Source organism: Emys orbicularis, chromosome 4 (assembly GCF_028017835.1).
Source record: "Emys orbicularis isolate rEmyOrb1 chromosome 4, rEmyOrb1.hap1, whole genome shotgun sequence".
NCBI classification, from domain to species: Eukaryota; Metazoa; Chordata; order Testudines; family Emydidae; genus Emys; species Emys orbicularis.
In genome coordinates this window covers 74,902,232-74,920,344 of record NC_088686.1, presented here as the reverse complement: position 1 = coordinate 74,920,344, position 18,113 = coordinate 74,902,232, and the positions used below count along the sequence as shown (strand labels likewise).

Genomic DNA, 18,113 nt, shown 5'->3' with positions numbered 1-18,113 from the left:
GAACTTGGAAATCTCCAGTGGCGTTTTGGATATGAACACTTGCCTCACTGAATCAAGAGACATTGCACTCAGATACCATAGTGATGGGTGATCTTATTTAAAAATAAAAAAATGTTCTTGGTTCTTAGCACAGAATCATTATGGTGTGCCCTTCTGGCAGGTAATAGAAACATGAACATGGATATACTTGTGCCTCATGTTTCCTCTGTTTAACCCCAGTTTGGTAATACTGCTGTGGAATAGGTCCTAGAAGCTTGTATGAGTGTGGGAGATCCCTGCTGTTGGATTTAATGGCAGCTGGAGTCTGTACAGGGGTGTGAGTAATAGCTGAACTTTTTTTTTCCAGGTCTCAGAAGCTACTACGTCCTAACAGTTTAAAGCTGGCCAATGACTCTGATGCGGAGTCGGACTCACGGGGCAGCTCCCCAAATTCCACCATCTCCAACAACAGCAGCGAAGGTTTTGGGAGCCTTATGTCTTTTGCCAGTATGTACCGTTGCCTCCTCTAAACTGGTTTTAATGATTCTACCTTAGTGTTTGTGCAGATTCTACCTTAGTGTTTCTGAAGTGGGGAGGGGAGAGAGCAATTTGAAACTTCCCCAAGATGGCAGCTTAGCTGTCAATCTCTCACCAGCTCTGCCAGAGGTCATTCTGGGAGTCACAGGACCTGTTATCCTTACAGTGCCCTACATACTCTGCAGTAATATGGGCCTACATTCTGTAGAAAGGGCCTTGGATTTTTTGGTGCTCTGGTGTAGCAGACTGGAAATTATGAGGCAGCTTCATTAAAATTTTGAAAATTGAGGTATTTAGATCATTTATTTTCTATATTGAAACAGTTAATCAGTGCAGCTCCCCCCGTGTTGTTTATTTCAATATTAAGTTCAATTTCTTTACCCTACCCCAACATATGCGATTTTTAATAACTTGCAGATTTTTCTGTTGACATGTGACTGAATACTAGAAGTTTTCAGGGGTGAAGTAGAAGCTGTGCGAGAGGGTAGTTGGGGTTTTTGACACTTAGAGGAGCATAGGAGTAGTGAGATAAACACATTACCTTGATATTTCTGCTAAAGTGATTAACAGTTAAATAGCGACGTGTTCTGATACCATGGTAATTGGTGCAGCACAAGAACATAAGAACGGCCATACTGGGTCATACCAAAGGTCCATCTAGCCCAGTATCCTGTCTTCCGACAGTGGCCAATGTCAGGTGCTCCAGGGAGAATGAACAGAACAGGTAGTCATCAAGTGATCCATCCTCTGTCGCCCATTCCCAGCTTCTGGCTAACATAGGCTACGGACTCCATCCCTGCCGATCTTGGCTAATAGCCATTGATGGATCTATCCTCCATGAACTTACCTAGTTCTTTTTTGAACCTTGTTACAGTCTTAGCCTTCAGAACATCTTCTGGCAAAGAGTTCCACAGGTTGATTGTGCGTTGTGTGAAGAAATACTTCCTTTTGTTTGTTTAAAACCTGCTGCCTACTAATTTCATTTGGTGACTCCTAGTTCTTGTGTTATGAGAAGGAGTAAATAACACTTCCTTATTTACTTTCTCCACACCTGTCATGATTTTATAGACCTCTATCATATCCCCTTTTAGTCATCTCTTTTCCAAGCCGAAAAATATCAATCTTATTAATCTCTCCTCTTACAGAAGCTGTTCCATACCCCTAATCATTTTTGTTGCCCTTTTCTGTACCTTTTCCAATTCCAATATATCTTTTTGAGATGGGGTGACCACATCTGCACGCAGTATTCAAGGTGTGGGCATACCATGGATTTATAAAGGCACTATGATATTTTCAGTCTTATTAATAATCCCTTTCTTAATAATTAGTTTTTTTGACTGCCGCTGCATGTTGAGTGGATGTTTTCAGAGAACTCTCCACAATGACTCCAAGATCTCTGCTGAGTGGTAGCAGCTAATTTAGACCCCGTCATTTTGTATGTAGTGTGGGGATTATGTTTTCCAATGTGCGTTTCATCTGCCATTTTGTTCCTCAGTCACCCAGTTTTGTGAGATCCCTTTGGCTCTTCGCAGTCTGCTTCGGACTTAACTATCATCTGCAAATTTTGCCACCTCACTGCTTACTTCTTTTTCCAGATCACTTATGAATATGTTGAATAGTACTGGTCCCAGTACAGACCTCTGGGTGACACCACTATTGACCTCTCTCCATTCTGAGACCTGACTATTTATACCCATTCCTTTGCCTATAAGTGCCAGAAACACAATTTTTTTTAAAAAATGGAAAGCTCAGATTTTAGAGCACAATTCTGTGACAAAAATGGATTCCATAGCAGATTCCAGAATCAAAGTACATGAGGCCCTGCTCATAGACCCCATCTCAGGATTGCATGTTTTCATGATCGTTTTGGAATTCTGTTCTCTCAAGTGGTACCAAGTAAATTACTCCAGGTAGAGAATCAAGTTTGGAAGCATTGAAGACACAATGTGGTGTCTCTAAATCTAGGGTAGAAAGTGGGATATTACTATACCAAAGTGATTTGCAGCATCAGCAAGGTGCTTGGATACCATGACTTATGAGCATAGTATAAAAAAATAGATAGGATTTTTACAGACTTTAAAAAAAATCTGACTTTTAGCAGGAAAGATTTAAACTGTAAGCGGAGGGCATGTTTGGTTTTTGGGACACAAGAGAATATAGAGGGTTAATCCAATAGTGGGGATGTGGAACTACTGAGATCTGAATAAAAGCATGAATTGCAGGAAGAGTGAGGGGAGAGTGTATGTTGAGCACTAGAGACATTTGATTGTTTCACCTTCTGTTGTAGGCAGCCTGTACAGGAACCACAGCACAAGTTTCAGTTTGTCCAACTTAGCCCTACCAACCAAAGCTGGGAGAGACAAGAACACTCCCTTCCCCAGCCTGAAAGGTAACCACTTCCTCCCCTTGCCTGCTATTGCCTTTGCAATGCTTCTGGCTGCCAAGCAGTCCAAGGATTCACCCTCAAAACGGCATTTTGGGGGTGTAAGACATTCTGGGGATTTGGATCAGTGTTCATCTTGGATAGTTCTTTGATTTTTCTCGGTAGGACTTCTTCCCATCACTTGGGGTGTTTTGTGGGATGGAGAGGTTTCCTTGCCTGTGCTATGTTAATGTGCTTTAGTGGTTCGAGTAGGGGACTCTGGGAACCAGGACTTCTGTGTTCTACTCCTCCTCTACCACTAACTTGCTATATAGATTTGGGCAAGTCACTTCAGCACTGTCCCAGTTTCCCCATTTGTAAAATGGAGATAATGCTCACCTACTTCCCATGGAGATTATGGGGCTTAAATAATGTTTGTAAAGTGTTTTTTCAGCTTTCAGATCAAAAATCCCCTAAAGAGAGGCAAAATATTAGCACAGTAGCTCTCATTCAGGAGTGAAGATTTGACCCTAAGCTCCTGGATACAGCTGTAAGCAGAGTACTTCTTCTCCCTTGCAATGCCTTAAGACAATATGGACTGAAGAAATTATTACACTAGGGAATTGCCCCAGCATGGCTAACCCTGGAGGTGGTTATTGATAACAAAAGGGGGATCAGGGCTTCTCATTATTTTTTGTATTGAAACCTTTCAGTTGCTGAGCTGGGCAAAGGATTCGTTTGCTTTTTAAGTTCTTATAGATAATTAGAATTTATTATTTTGTTTTAATTCGATGATTTTATTTATTTTTCCCCTCATCATTTTCATCGGTAAAGATTACTTTAATCTGGAAGTGGGAAGGGATTTGAATGAAGGTTGGTATGACATTTTGCTGACCTTTGACCTTGTAGTAACAAAGGCCAAAAGTTGGGTTTTGTGTGTTAACTTCCATTTTTGTTTGTGAACTGAGCAATCCTGCTCCGGGTGTAAAGTGAGGAGGGGTAGGGCTGGGCTGGTGGAAATGTTAGGGGAGATTTTGCACAATTACTCTCTGGGAATCCACATTCTACACATTGGCTGTATTCCCACGTGCAATTGTGAAGGGTAGGAAGCATGGCTGGGTTGGGCAGTGTACAAGAATGTTGTCTTAGTTAAACTTGCTATTGATTCCACACATTGGAAGAAAACAGTGATGGGTTTTACCATTCCGTGTTCATGCTTTTCCTCTCATCTCCTGCAATTTGTTCCCTTCTTTTCTTGACAGCTATAACTCTACGGGTATGTCTGCACAGCCCACAGCAGCAAGCCTCACAGCCCAGATCAAAGACTTCTAAAAACAGCTGTGTAGACAACTCTTTGAAGTTGCTGCTTGGGCTGGGACTCGAGCTCTGAAGCCCACTCCCATGGCTAGGCCTTTAGTGCTTGAGCCCCAGCCTGAGCAGCAACTTTGAAGCGCTGTCTACACAGCTATTTTTTGAGCGCTAGTGCGAGCCTTGGTAACCAAGTCTATTAACCTGGGCTGAGCGGCTCCTTGTTGGGGCCTGTATAGACGTGCCCAACAGGATCTTTGGTGTGAGTGTTGAAACATAAGCAAGGGCCTTCTCTAGCCTGTAGTTCAGTCCATTTGCACACATATAGATGCTTGCGTGTGTGTGTAAATGCTGGCCTGGGTGAAGTTTCCCTTGAAAGTGATTGTTTTAAATGTTTTTTTGTCTGTCTGTTGTGTAGTTTTAAATTGCTGAATAACTCTTGCAATTCCTGAGTGCATGTTTGTAACTCTAAGGGAAGATGATGCTGGGATTGTTCTTCTGTAACGTCCATTTCATCACGGGTCCATGAGCTCTTTCCACCCTTTCTTTAGTTTTTGTTTCATGCACATCTCTTCACTTTCTCAATTGGGCACATGTTTTTGATAGTGCTGGTGAAATGGAAGGCGCAGTACATTGGCCCTGAAATTTGGCCAATCTGTTTCATAAATTTGGCTTGCCCCATGTTCTCTTTGAGGCTTCAAGAACCCTTCCTACTGTAGTGTCACTTGGGTTTGATTTTGAGGGAAGGTTGGGAGGAAGCTGGTTACTAACTTAGACTTTTGGTTGGAGGTGGTGGAGATTCTGTAGTACACCACTAATTGTGTATTTTGTGTCCCAGTATTTGGGTTAAATACTATAATGGAGATTATTACTGAAGCTGGCCCTGTAAACAACGAAGGTGGGTTCCCTACAACATGCGCTGTGCATGATGTAACAACTCCCAGCATCCTCTATGCCTACCTTTTGGGCGAACTTTCTCACTGGGTAACCAGTATCACATGATCTATACTAGTCACCCCTTAATGCATTGAGCTTTTACACATACTGTGTCTAATCCCAAGATGGTTCTTGTGATGGAACTGCATGCAGAGCAGCCAAGCTTCTCTTGCCCTTCACCTCCTGCTTCCATTACCATCTTTTCTCTCTCTGCCTTGTTCCTATTACTGTTTTCTGCCCATGTGTGATGCTAGAATACGGTATATGCTGTTTCTTTTCTGAGTTTCCATTTTGTCTGAAGTCTATTATCTGTAATTTAACTGGAGCATTAGCTGACTTTAATGTCTCTTGCTGCCATGGGTATGGATTGCCTTTTTGATGACTGTTCTCTCATCCTGTCTCCTCTCCCATACAGGGAACAGGAGGGCCCTGGTGGATCAGAAGTCTTCAGTTATTAAGCACAGCCCAACAGTGAAGAGGGAATCTCCATCACCTCAGGGGCGAACCAGCAATTCCAGGTAAAAATACTTGTCCTGACTTCTGTGCATACATATGAATGGTAGGGCAGTTCCAGGCTTCCTGTAAAAAAGTCTGTATCAGATTCGCTATTGAATACAAAGCTGTATTTCTTTGCTAGTTGCCTTTGGGAAGTGTATACACCTTGAAGTCTTAGACTTTCAGAAGATGCTTTTACACAGGAAGTCTGAAGGTATTGATGGCCTTAGTCTATGCTCAAATCTGTATATTTTTGAGAGCTCTCAAAGGCCTCATCTCTTTTAGAATGGGCTCCTAGAGGTTTCTGATTCCTGAATTAAGTACTAATTTAAGGAATGAGTCCCCTTTTATAGACCATTTATCTCAGTCCTGAGAAATGAAAAGCATTGACAGATCTACTGGCCTCTTGTTCCCTTTGTTGCTCCTGTTTAAATGCAGTTGGATTAGGTTAGATACTACAGTAGTGTAGTCAGACTACATTAGGGGTGTACGTTCGATCCTGCGGCAGAATAGCTAGCAGTAGACAAATTGCTTTGAGCAGTTCAGTGAGGACAGTTACTATAGTACATAGATTGGGCTGAACATAGTTACATTAGCAGCATGTTGAACCAGGTTTAGATCCACCACTTGTAAACTTAGTTTTTACATGGAACAAGTTTGTGCAGTAGTCCAGGCCAGGTCACCCCTTATGCCTACAGATCCCATCTACCTAGGTCTAGCTGCTTTTTGCCTGTTACTCCCGTCTCTCCATCCTGCAGTGAAAATCAACAATTCCTGAAGGAGGTTGTGCACAACGTTCTTGATGGGCAGGGTGTTGGCTGGCTGAATATGAAGAGAGTCCGGCGTCTGCTGGAGAGCGAACAGCTCCGTGTCTTTGTACTAAGCAAACTGAACCGCACCATCCAGTCAGAGGAGGATGCTCGGCAGGATGTCATCCAGGACGTGGTCAGTGCTGCATTCCCTCACATTACTCAAACTAGTTCATGCCCAGTTTTGGTTAGTAGAGGGTGTTCTGAGGCAGTATCTTAGATTACTCCTAAACACTGATAGTAGAAAATGGTTTCTGCGCAACTGTTTATTGATCTGCGAACCCCTGCTGGAGTGTGCATGTGTATTCGTGCTGGGATGGATTTCTCATGTGTGAAGCATCCTCACTGCCTGGGCTCTCATTGCAGGAGATCAACCGCAAGGTTTACAAAGGGATGCTGGACTTGCTGAAATGCACTGTGTCAAGCCTGGAGCAGTCGTATGCAAACGCTGGCTTGGGAGGCATGGCCAGTGTCTTTGGCCTGCTGGAGATAGCACACACTCACTATTATAACAAAGGTAACATGTCAGAGTGTAGTGCACCGGAGCATGCAGGGTCACTGTTCTGGAGTTAGCTACTGTGTGCTTCTATGTATAGTGAATGTCTTTTTATAGCACCCTTAAGGTGCATAGGTGCTGTACCATAATTACTAAAAACATACTGCACTTGAAACAACACTCTCTTGCCTAATACAGCCAACTGGCCAAATCAAAATAATCTCCAATGCTTGACTGAACACACAAGTTATGCAACCTGATCTAAAGCCTGGGTCTCTGAGAGACAAACATAAAGTGGGGGCCTTCAGCTAAGAATGCCCTATCCACAAGCTCAGAGAGTTGAATTCCAGGCAGACACCCCTCATTCGACCACAGCTGGAATGATTGGATATAAGAGGTAGTGTCTCTAACTAGGTCTCAGATCATATCAGGCTTTAGAGACTCTAATGAACACTTTGAATTACATCTGGAACTGAGGAAGTAGCCGGTACTATGTGCAGAGCACAAATATAATGTGTTTATATGGATTCACCCCACTCACAAGATAGGCAACTGTGTTCCGTGCCAGCGGAAACTTCCAGAAGCTGACCCAAATAAAGTTTATTAATCCATCTTGGAGGGGTGGGGACCTGCATAACTGTGGCAAATGTCTGGACAGATGGGGAAAAAATCACTACAAACCAGCACTATCTGTAGATACAGGAGCAGTGAATGATCCTTCAGTTCCCTGTGGCTATGCACCCTACGGGAAAAAGTAGCACTTACCACCAAGTGAAAGGGCAGGTACAGTCTGCTTCCATTCTTCTAGATGAGCCTTTCTCTCTCATCTCACCAGCATCGTTTTGATCTAGTCCAAATTCAGTCTTAACCATTTGCTCCCATCCAGGTCCAAGCCTCAGTCAGGCCTTGAGAAAGCACAAAGGGAATTCGTATTTGATAAAAAGGTGACTGTGCTTAATGTTGTTCTGTATGTTGGTGGTATGGCTGACAAAATTGAAATAGAGGAACAAACTCACATTTGACATCACCCTGTGTCTGAAATCTGATAGGGGTTTTTATGTTGTTTTTAAATTTCCTGCTGCTGCTTTTCTTTTCTTTCTCTCTCTTTTTTTTAACCACCAACGGCAATTTGGATTTGGGTATTTTTTTCCCGGGGACTTGATTTCATTGTTTGTACCATCACCAAACAGAGAAGAAAAATCTTTAAAACATTTGTTAAATGCACATAAAATATAAAAAAGTTAAAACATTGAAAACTTAAAAGATTAAACCTCCCTTTTAGCAGTTTCCCTTATTTTTGCTCTCTTTCTTTGTGAAGAGCCTTTTAAAGGGAAAATCCTTACTTGACAGTAATCTCACATGGTATTAAGTGTCCTCAGAGGGGACAGAGTCCATTTTAGGTGGTATCTCTTAGTTCTTAAGTTCTGTTGCTAAAGTCTGATGTGTTTTGTGTGTATTTTTCTTATTTTATCTTAAAAGAGGAAAGAGCAAAACACAGCTTCTGTCTCTGATGCTTACAGTTAAGTTGCTAGAAGACCCTGATCACATCAAATGATCCATTACCCAATTAGCTTCTCTGGGACCCTGACTTAGCTCGGAAAACATTTGGCTAATTGCTTTTTCCTCTGGCTGATCTGTTGTAAGCAAATCTCTCACCTCAGAGTGAGTTGCTCAGTACTGCTTTTAGTTCACCTCTCTGGCCACAGCAATATGTTGGAAGATTAAATGTATTCTGACAGGATTCTTATTTGACAGAAGGGAAATAGGGAGTAACAGGAAAATGGCAGAAGAAATAAGATGGAGGGAAGAAATTGACACTTTAAAGAAGTAGTGATAGTACTACCCTTAGGTTTACATCTTAGGAAGTGCTTGAAACACAGCCATGGAGGTGGTGATGATATATTGTTTCCTCCTCTTTTCTGGACACATTATCAGGATCAGGGAAAAGAAGGCTCTACAGTGTGTTAGTAAATCCCTGGTCTCAGCCCATAGTGATGACAGCCATGCAGGTGAGGCAGGTTAATGCCCCTGTCACGGATCCACAGGATTGGTGCTATGCCCCCAGTTTTTTGAACAGTCTCTTTGAGGAACCCCTTTAGTGTGCCAGACCCCCAAGGGGTCTCACTCTTCCTTCAGGGTGAGCAACGAAGCTGCACCACCTCCTAGACCAGGGGTAGGCAACATATGGCACGGGTGCCGAAGGCGGCACGCGAGTTGATTTTCAGTGGCACTCACACTGCCTGGGTCCTGGCCACCCGTCCGGGGGGGGCTCTGCATTTTAATTTAATTTTAAATGAAGCTTCTTAAACATTTTAAAAGCCTTATTTACTTTACATACAACAATAGTTTAGTTATATATTATAGACTTATAGAAAGAGACCTTCTAAAAACGTTAAAATGTATTACTGGCACGCAAAACCTTAAATTAGAGTGAATAAATGAAGACTCGGCACACCACTTCTGAAAGGTTGCCGACCCCGTCCTAGACTGAGCTACCAGGCTCCAGAACTCCTGTTTCACACCATGAGCTCTGCTCAGTGAGTTCAACTGAGAGAGACTCCTGGTAGAGACTTCACACTTCACTCAAAGGGACTAACACACCCAGCCACTATTTGCAGTGACATCCCAAATAGCATTTTCAAAACAGAGCAGGTTATATTAGTCAGTTGGAACACAGCACTGGAAGTCCTTGAATTAGCATAGAGAAATAAAGGTTAAAGCATAGTACATTCTGGTCAAGCCACAATTCACCAGCCAAGCTGTAGTGAACTCCATAGTCAGGCTCTCTCTCTCTCTCTCTCTGACTTCCTTTCTCAGTCCCAGTAGAGAGAGTTCCCAGCGTCCTCAGAAGATAGCTGTTACTCCCACTCCGTCCTTTGTTCTCCAGGCAAGGCCATGCTGAGTTCACAGCTCCCCAGAGTTTCCCACTGTTGATTCATGTGTTATTTGAGCTGGCATTGTCTCTTTGGACCCCTTGTTGATCTGGATCGGAATCAGCCAGTTCCTCGATGACTCTATTCATTCCACCCAGACAGGGAGGTGAGAGACACAGGTCTCTTGGGCCATGTCTACACTAGTGAGCTTCCAGTGGCACGGCTCTACTGATGCAGCTGCGCCGCTGTAAGATCGCTTGTGTAGTCACTCTGTGCCAATGGGAGAGAGCTCTCCTGTCAACATAACAAAACCAGCTCAACGAGCAAAGGTAGCTATGTCGGTGGGAGAAGCTCTCTCGCTGACATAGCGCTGTGCACACTACCACTTGTGGCAGTGAAACTATGTCACTCAGGGTTGTGTTTTTCACACTTCTGAGCAACATAAGTTTTGCCGATATAAGTGGTAGTGTAAACATGGCCCTAGTCTGCCTTGAGAGCAAACTTAATCCTCCCCCCCCCCCCACTGGGTAGCAGTGCAAAGTATGGAGAGAAACTGAGGCACACATAAGCCTCCTAAATATATTACAAAAAATTCTCACTTCGTCACAACTCCCCAGAAAGGCAGTGCCCAATACAGTGCCTTTACAATCAGACTTCCTTTCGTGTTATAGCAACAGATCAAAGTGTATTTAACGAATCTGCAGTCTCACTAGGAGCCTTGAACATCCCTATTCCACATTTCTTTTTGTTCAGAGAAATTCAGTTTGTCATTTCTTTTCTTTAGTGCTTCCTTACTTTTAAGAATTTTATGTCATTTTAACCTGTAAACATGTTCATTCTGTCTGCACCTTTCGGCCTCTTGGGACAATTTGTGACTTTAACTAGGGGTAGGATTCAACACAGTATATCTTTGGGGAAAGGAAAAAGTACATCATTACTTTCTGAGATGTCTAAGAAGAAGCAGACTCACTACATGGCCTTCTCCCATTCACCTTAGCAAGACACAAGTGAGCCAACAATTCATAGTCAGAGATATCAAAGGTTGCTGACAGAGATAATAAAATTAGTGTGGACATTTTACTGAAGTTAGTCACTGATAGGCTCTCGTGTACTCCACAATTGTAATGGGAATCTGTCCCTCTTTGCCACATCATTCTCCTATAGCTAAGCTTTCACTTAAAAATTGTTTCTAGCCCTTATGGTTGTGAAGAAAACCTTGAAAATGTGGATCAGTGTAACCAATTCATTATTGTCTTCCCAAGTCTGTAAACAGTGTGAAGTAATAGCTTTTGAGATGCAAGAACTGCCTTTGTTCATCTCATTGGGTTAACAATGAAACCTAAAGATGACAGTGAACATAAGTACATAAAAACAGGCATAATAGGTCAGACCAAAGGTCCGTCTAGCCCAGTATCATGTCTTCCGACAGTAGCCAGTGCCAGGTGCCCCAGAGGAAATTAACAGAACAGGTAATCATCAAGTAATCCATCCCCTGTCACCCATTCCCAGCTTCTGGCAAACAGAGGCTAGGGACACCATCCCTGCCCATCCTGGCTAATAGTCATTGATGGACCTATCCTCCATGAACTTACCTAGTTCTTTTATGAACAGTGTCATAGTCTTGGCCTTTACAACGTCCTGTGGCAAGGCATTCCATAGGTTGACTTTGTGTTGTGTGAAAAAATCCTTCCTTTTGTTTGTTTTAAACCTGCTGCCTATTAATTTCGTTTGGTGACCACTAGTTCTTGTTAGTTTTGTTAGCTGTTTTACTATTAATCATTTTATAAGAAACATCCAGCTAATTTGTTTATTCCATAATTTCTAACTATATCCATGCCTGGCTAGGTGTCAAAAGCCCTGACTTCCCCCTACACAACTTCCAAAACCTCCAGCTTTGCCCCGTAGTATTTTAATTTAAGTGAAGCTGTACAGACTCTCCAGTTTGCTCTGATTCAATCACCATTTATTGGGCTGACGCAGGAAAGACTTGGTGAAATCCCATGCTCTGTTTTATGCAGGCTAGACTAAAAGATCATAATGGTCCCTTCTGTCCTTAAAATCTATGAATTTATGAACTCGCAGGTAGTCAGCTGCAGCTCTTTCAGTATTTCCTCCTGCTGATTGAATGACATCGTCAGTACTTTGCCCAAGATTTGTATTTGCCAACTCCAACACAGAATCCACAATGGCAGACCCATTTCCCTTACTGTTACTTATTTCTCTTACATCCGTTATTGTGAGAATTCTTCACAGTAAGAGAAACTTGATGGTGCTCCAGAGATGGTATTCTGGGTTGATCAGGCTGCTGTCTCACCACTCTGAACAGTTCTATGGGAAGAGACCTCACAGTTAATGTGTTAGAGGAAAAGAAAAAATTGTAAGCATCTAATGCAGATAGATCGGCCTGGGAGTAGGTGTCCCATCGTCAGTGCTGTAGTCTTCTCCCCTGCTGTTTCACTAGTGTCAGACCATCTGCAAACCCTAGTGACCTGTGAGGACAATGTTGGCTATGGGATGTCTAGGTGCCAGTCTATTAGCACTTGTGAGTGTTGTTAAGCCATTGACAGAATGGGCCTTCACAGATTTTGAAATTCCTCTGGGTTCACCAACCTGACAGGAGCTGGGATGGTCCCTGACATCAAACTGAAGGAGCCAATGATTTGACCATGAAAAATACAAAATAATTCTGGCTGCTCATGGGCTTATCTCAGTCCCTGTTCTTCACAGTGCTGCTGACGGTGAAATCTATTTGAGTCTCTAAATCTGAGAAGTGACTGTTTTGCATTGATGCTGTCTTAGGCACTAGGCTTTATTAACACCATCTGCCCCATCCTTTCTCCCTATTCCCCTTCCTATTTCTGCCCTCCCCCCACTCTCTTCTTTCCACTGTCTTACACTTTTTTTTCTGCTTCTCTTCTTGTTCTCCTTTCTCTTAAAGAACCAGAAAAAAGAAAACGAAGTCCAACAGATGGAGCAGCCACTCCGGTTGGCAAGGACCCTGATTTAGCCATGAGGGCAGAACCGAAGCCTACAATGAAACTGCCAGTACCCCAGCTCATGCCAAGGGTACCAAGCCCTGCAGGAAAAGGGACAAGGGAGTTTGACACAAGGAGTCTAAAGGAAGAAAATTTTATTGCTTCCATTGGTGTGTATTGATGTGCATGTGGAATGCAGGAGGAGGGGCTTTTCCCTAGCATTAGGTTCTGCTTGCATCCTCCCCATTTTAACACACTTGCCTTCATTGCTGCAGTAACGTGCTTCATTCACACCTGGATCACAAGGACCAATCATATCTGCTCTTCTTTCACTCGTGGAGGAATATTTCCCAGGGCAATTTGTTTTTTGAGAAGTTTTCATTTTAAACCCTTACCAAATAACGTTGACACTTGATGGGTGGGAGGGATAGCTCAGTGGTTTGAGCATTGGTCTGCTAAACCCAGGGTTGTGAATTCAATCCTTGAGGGGGCCATTTAGTTGGTCCTGCTTTGAGCAGGGGGTTGGACTAGATGACCTCCTGAGGTCCCTTCCAACCTTGATATTCTATGATTCTATGATAAAATCCTGAGCATGTTCCAGGTTGACACTTTTTGGGAGTCATAAAATGACCTGAGGGAGATGGCCACATGATTCTGGGGTCTGCAGGACCTTGGAAATAGCAAACACAATAGGGACTAAATAAAACAAAAAATACCTGTCATTCTTTACTATAACTGGGAGAAAGTTATCTGGGGTATGTATGCCAATAGAAATAGGGCCCAGGGATCTGCTAATCATGAACAGCAAAATCCTTAGAAAGGAATTTCACTTCCTGTACATTTTAGGTTTCAGCTCTTCAACTTCAGTAATCTGGACTGATGGGTGTTTCTTCCACATCATGGCAGGCAGACTGCCTGCCTACCTAAACAGTTCTTGCAAGGCTGGCTATTGGAAATTTCTCCAGTCACACTTTTCTTTAATGGGGGGAAAAATGAAAAGACAATAGGAAAACTAGCAGGTATATTCCAATCTCTGTTTATACTATCTGAAAAGATCTTCACTTGGTCAACAAACAAGATTTAGGAAGGGTCCAGATTATTGTATCTTTGGGTAAGAAACCTGATCATCAAATGGGAAAATTCCTTTTTCTTCTCATCATCTCCAGTAATGGGGACTGATAGACTGGGTCCAGAGCATCACTATGTATAGCTTGACAAAGGGAGGCAAGTTTTTACAGGATCATTGTACAGAGGATTTATCACCCAAAGGCAGAGTCTGATGAGGCTACAACATCCAGTCTGCAGTGACTTGTACAAGGTGGAGAGAGTACCAGATACTCATATGACTAAACAGGTGCAGACGTTTTCCCCTCCTTCCACAATCTCCGCCCATATAGTGGCCACAGTTTGGATTGAGTCCCACTTAAGGGATGCTGAATCCTTGACCTCTGACCTAGTATGCGTCCTTGATTCAAGAGTTGATCCAAGGAACGATAGCACAAATGAAGGCTTTCAGTTTACTTGGAAATCCCCCAGGGAAATAAAAAGTGATCTTATTTCTATGATTAAACTATAGTGGCTTGAATGCCTCCAAGTTACATTGGATTCTTTTTTCCTCTGCAGAAAGAACAAAAGGAAGATATTTTTTTTTATTCAGCTGGGAACTCAGAAAGATGGAAGCTCTTTGCCTGGGATTCTTGTTGAGAATGAAGAAGCAGCAGTGACAGGACAGTTGGCTGTCCTTTCCTGGCTGAAACTAATACTTTATCTTGCACACAGGAGTGTCATAAGGATCAGTCAATCCATGTTTGCAACATGACTTAAAAGATGTAGTGCTACAGAAGTCCGAAATGTTTTTTTTAAATATTTATTATTGAAACTGTTCCGGTCAAAAAAGGGATTGTTTAAAGACAGGGAACAGGTTAGCTTCTAACTATGCTCCTGATAGCCCCAATGTCCGCCACCTGTCTTTTCAGGGTATTTGATGCAAGAAGGAATGAAGCAACTGGACAAGAATCTGGATTTTTTTAAAAAGTCAGTCTGAAAAGCTGTCCACATGTCTCTTGTAGAATAGCCTCTAGGTGACAAGTTTTACCTTGTCACTAAAGCCATGTTTTCTTAAAGTGCAGTTCTACTCTAAAAGGTGTCTGTAAACATGGCATTGTAGGATTTCACATTTGTTTCAGACTTTATCTCAGTTGTGTTCAGTTTACAATAAAAGAGAGCCCTGTAGGCTCATCTGGAAATCAGGCTAGGTTCTTAAATGATCATGCATTGTCAATAATACTAAGGATTTTATTGGACAAATTCTGCCTTCAGTGACACTTGTGCAGCTCCATGGTCTTCCATAGCTTTGAGCCGGCATAACAGATTGGAATGTCATAGGAGCTTAGGTGAAGAAAGCAGATTAATGTCAGGAGACATCAGTGAATGCTGACAGCGTTGAGTTCTAGGGGGAGCTATCAATCTCCCAGTTGGCACAATTTGCCTCTTAACCAGCCGGCCTGGATGTTTAGTTTTTCATAATAGGTGAATTGACTTAAACATATGAAATGGCTTGTAGTTGGCTTCAGCAGAGCTGTCCTCTTCAACCGAAGTTTCTTGGTCCTTCCGTGTTTCCATATAAGAGACAAAGGATGCATTGTCCAGACCTGTGAAAAATGGCTTGAACTGATTGAAGAAATAAACATCTTTATTTCCAATGAGGTTATATGCATCCTTCCCTCAGACATGTTACAGATCCTTTGTACTGAGTGAGATTCCAGAACTCATCAGCCAAATAAATTGACATCTGTGACCAGTTCCTTGTTTGGATCTGCCAAAGGAATTCCACTGAAGATGATATGTGCTTTCTCCAATCATTACTCAATGGCTTTTTTTTACTTTGTTCAAGAGAGTAGGTCCTAGGTTTTCGGTTCCCATTGGGATATTAAGGATGTTAAAACATGGGCCATCTTTTTGGACTATGGAATTCAGTTGGAATATGAAATAAGTCTCAGGAGATGATGAACCAGTCTTGTAGGAGAGAGAGCTAGAAATTCATCCCCCTAGTAGAATAGAATTTCCTGACGTCGTATGTGCCTTGCTGCAGAAGATTTTCTTTTGAAGACTTGGTTTCTGACACCTTAGCTGCTTTCTTGCTCTTCTCCATTGGGCTAGTTTATTCTGCAACTAGTCTACCCTGAATTTAAATTCATCTGCTCCAACAGCAATTGCTTTTAGGCATCCTGGTCCACCTCAGTGGGAAGTTGATAAACTTTTTCCTTTCACTTTTTAGGATCAGAGATTAGATTACCCTTTAGATCTTACCACACAGGCTTTCACCACACAGTTTTTCTCTAGTGAAGCTAACAAACTCAGATTAGATGAGATATCTCCTGTTCTGGGCTTGATCTGCAGGACTATGTTGGATGACTACACTGGATATCGTATTTTTGGCGATCACCTGGCATTACAAGTAAACCATTCAAAGCTGCTATGGTATTATGGTTCCTTTTTGATCTTTATGGAAGATATAAGAAGAAACTCAAAGGGCCCTGGAGGTACATGACCAGAGTTTAGGTCACAGCCAAGCCTTTGACTGTGTATTTAAATTCCTTATGAAGTGATGCATAGACTGTCTTCTCTGTCAAGTCAGCTCTTTTTGGGGGGAAGAGACTTTTTTTTTTTTAATTTAGTGAATTGTTAAAATAACAAAGTATATGGAAGTTTTGGTGATAGTTACAGCATCAAGATATATAAAAGCCGCTGAAGGCAAATGTTATAAATAAGCCTCTCTGTAAAGCAAATCTTGTTGTGTAGGGGAATTCTGAATAACGGAAATCTGCTTGCCTCAGTCTTAAAAAAAAAATAGGGGGGAAAAAGGGGGATAAAATAGATCACCAGAATGAATGGAATGTGTCATGTGCAGCACCATTTCCTGCCCGCTGCCCATATGCATGCATTATTAACTGGTGATGGAACCTGACATCTAGTAATAATGGCAACTAATTAGATACAGTTCTTATGGTATACTACAGGTAAGACAAGCAGAAGATGACAGAACTTCTTCTCAAAAGTTCAAGGGGAAATCTTTCCAGTGTGAACCACTCTTGTGTCCTTGACCTTTCTCAGAATAGTTGTCTGCATTTAAATCTTCAAAATGTCTTGTATTCAAATTGATGTGCTCTCCATCCCTGGCAATGGCAAAGCCTATTATCATAGTTCTTTCTGTTTTTGTTTGCCATTCTTCTGTCTAACTAGGAGAGTGGTAGCTTCTTCAACACAAAGTGGGTCTTTTCTTTTTGTTTTGCATTAATACTTTAAACAGGAAATTCTCTATAAAGGTTGTGGAGTCTGGGCCTCTCTTTCCTAATGGAACATCAGTCACTTACATGTTATGAGATTTTGCATTACTTACTACCAGTTTCAGGCATCTTCCCATACTGTGTGCCTTCACTGGAATTTTGATATGGGGAGCATTTTTAAAGTCAGTAGCTGGCACATTTCTCCCTTTGCTTTTCCTATCAGGCTGTTTCTCTCACTGAAATACTTTCTAGCTTTCTTTCAAAGGAAATGTGTGTAGTTTGCATTCCATTGGTTCTAGCCAGTCTTTGACAGACCTTCTCACTGAGTCATTTTGGAGGATTCCTGGCCTGCAGAGAGCTCTGAGATGGCATTGGCAGGGTCAGGACCTGCTTCTGAAGACTTCACCATAAAGAAGTTTTTAATGCATTTTATCTTTGTTTTTGCCTATTTTATTTTCCATCTTTGTGTATTGCTGGGCCTTAATGCTGTCCTGGTAACCATGACAGGGAAGACCCAGAGCAAAAATATTTTCTTTATTTTCTGAAAATAGGGCTTCCTCGGGATATTTTCTTTGGCTTGGCTCCAGGCTGTACCCCAATAGAAGGCTTTTTGATATCAAGTGTCATTACTGAACCTACTCAGAAGGACAGTAAACCAAGGTGAAAACTGTCTAGTGTTTTCTGAAGTCTTGGACTTGGAGTATTTAATATTTAGAGACCCACTGGACTCCTTGTAATTTTTTGCCAAGGGGAAAGACTTTGTACCACCCAGGCAATTTAAGCTGTCTGTACCAGATCCTTCCTGGCTACCTTCTCCTTCTGTTCAGGTTCTTTTGCCAGGCCCAAGCCTCTGAATTTCAATTGCCAATCTCAGATTTATCCGAGGACCACCCCCTTTCTCTGCTAAAGAATAATTCACAGTATAATCTGAGGCTGTTGTTAGATGCCATGAAGCCCTTTGCTCTCAAAATCCCCTTTTGGATCACTCTAAATCTTGGCATGTACCATAAACATTCTAAGAACTGATGAACTGGTAGGTAACTCAGGAAAGGTACCC

The 18,113-nt window shown here is 42.2% G+C and overlaps 1 protein-coding gene across 1 annotated transcript in view; it reads left to right on the top strand.

The window, feature by feature from the left end:
* Nucleotides 1-18,113, top strand: part of MADD (MAP kinase activating death domain) — a 98,627-nt gene that overhangs the window by 25,361 nt on the left and 55,153 nt on the right. Inside the window, exons 14-20 of the mRNA XM_065402368.1 lie at nucleotides 347-486; nucleotides 2,804-2,905; nucleotides 5,025-5,084; nucleotides 5,538-5,640; nucleotides 6,376-6,562; nucleotides 6,793-6,943; nucleotides 12,734-12,940. Coding sequence (XP_065258440.1) covers nucleotides 347-486; nucleotides 2,804-2,905; nucleotides 5,025-5,084; nucleotides 5,538-5,640; nucleotides 6,376-6,562; nucleotides 6,793-6,943; nucleotides 12,734-12,940 — 950 coding nt within the window. The remainder of the gene's footprint in view (nucleotides 1-346; nucleotides 487-2,803; nucleotides 2,906-5,024; nucleotides 5,085-5,537; nucleotides 5,641-6,375; nucleotides 6,563-6,792; nucleotides 6,944-12,733; nucleotides 12,941-18,113) is intronic.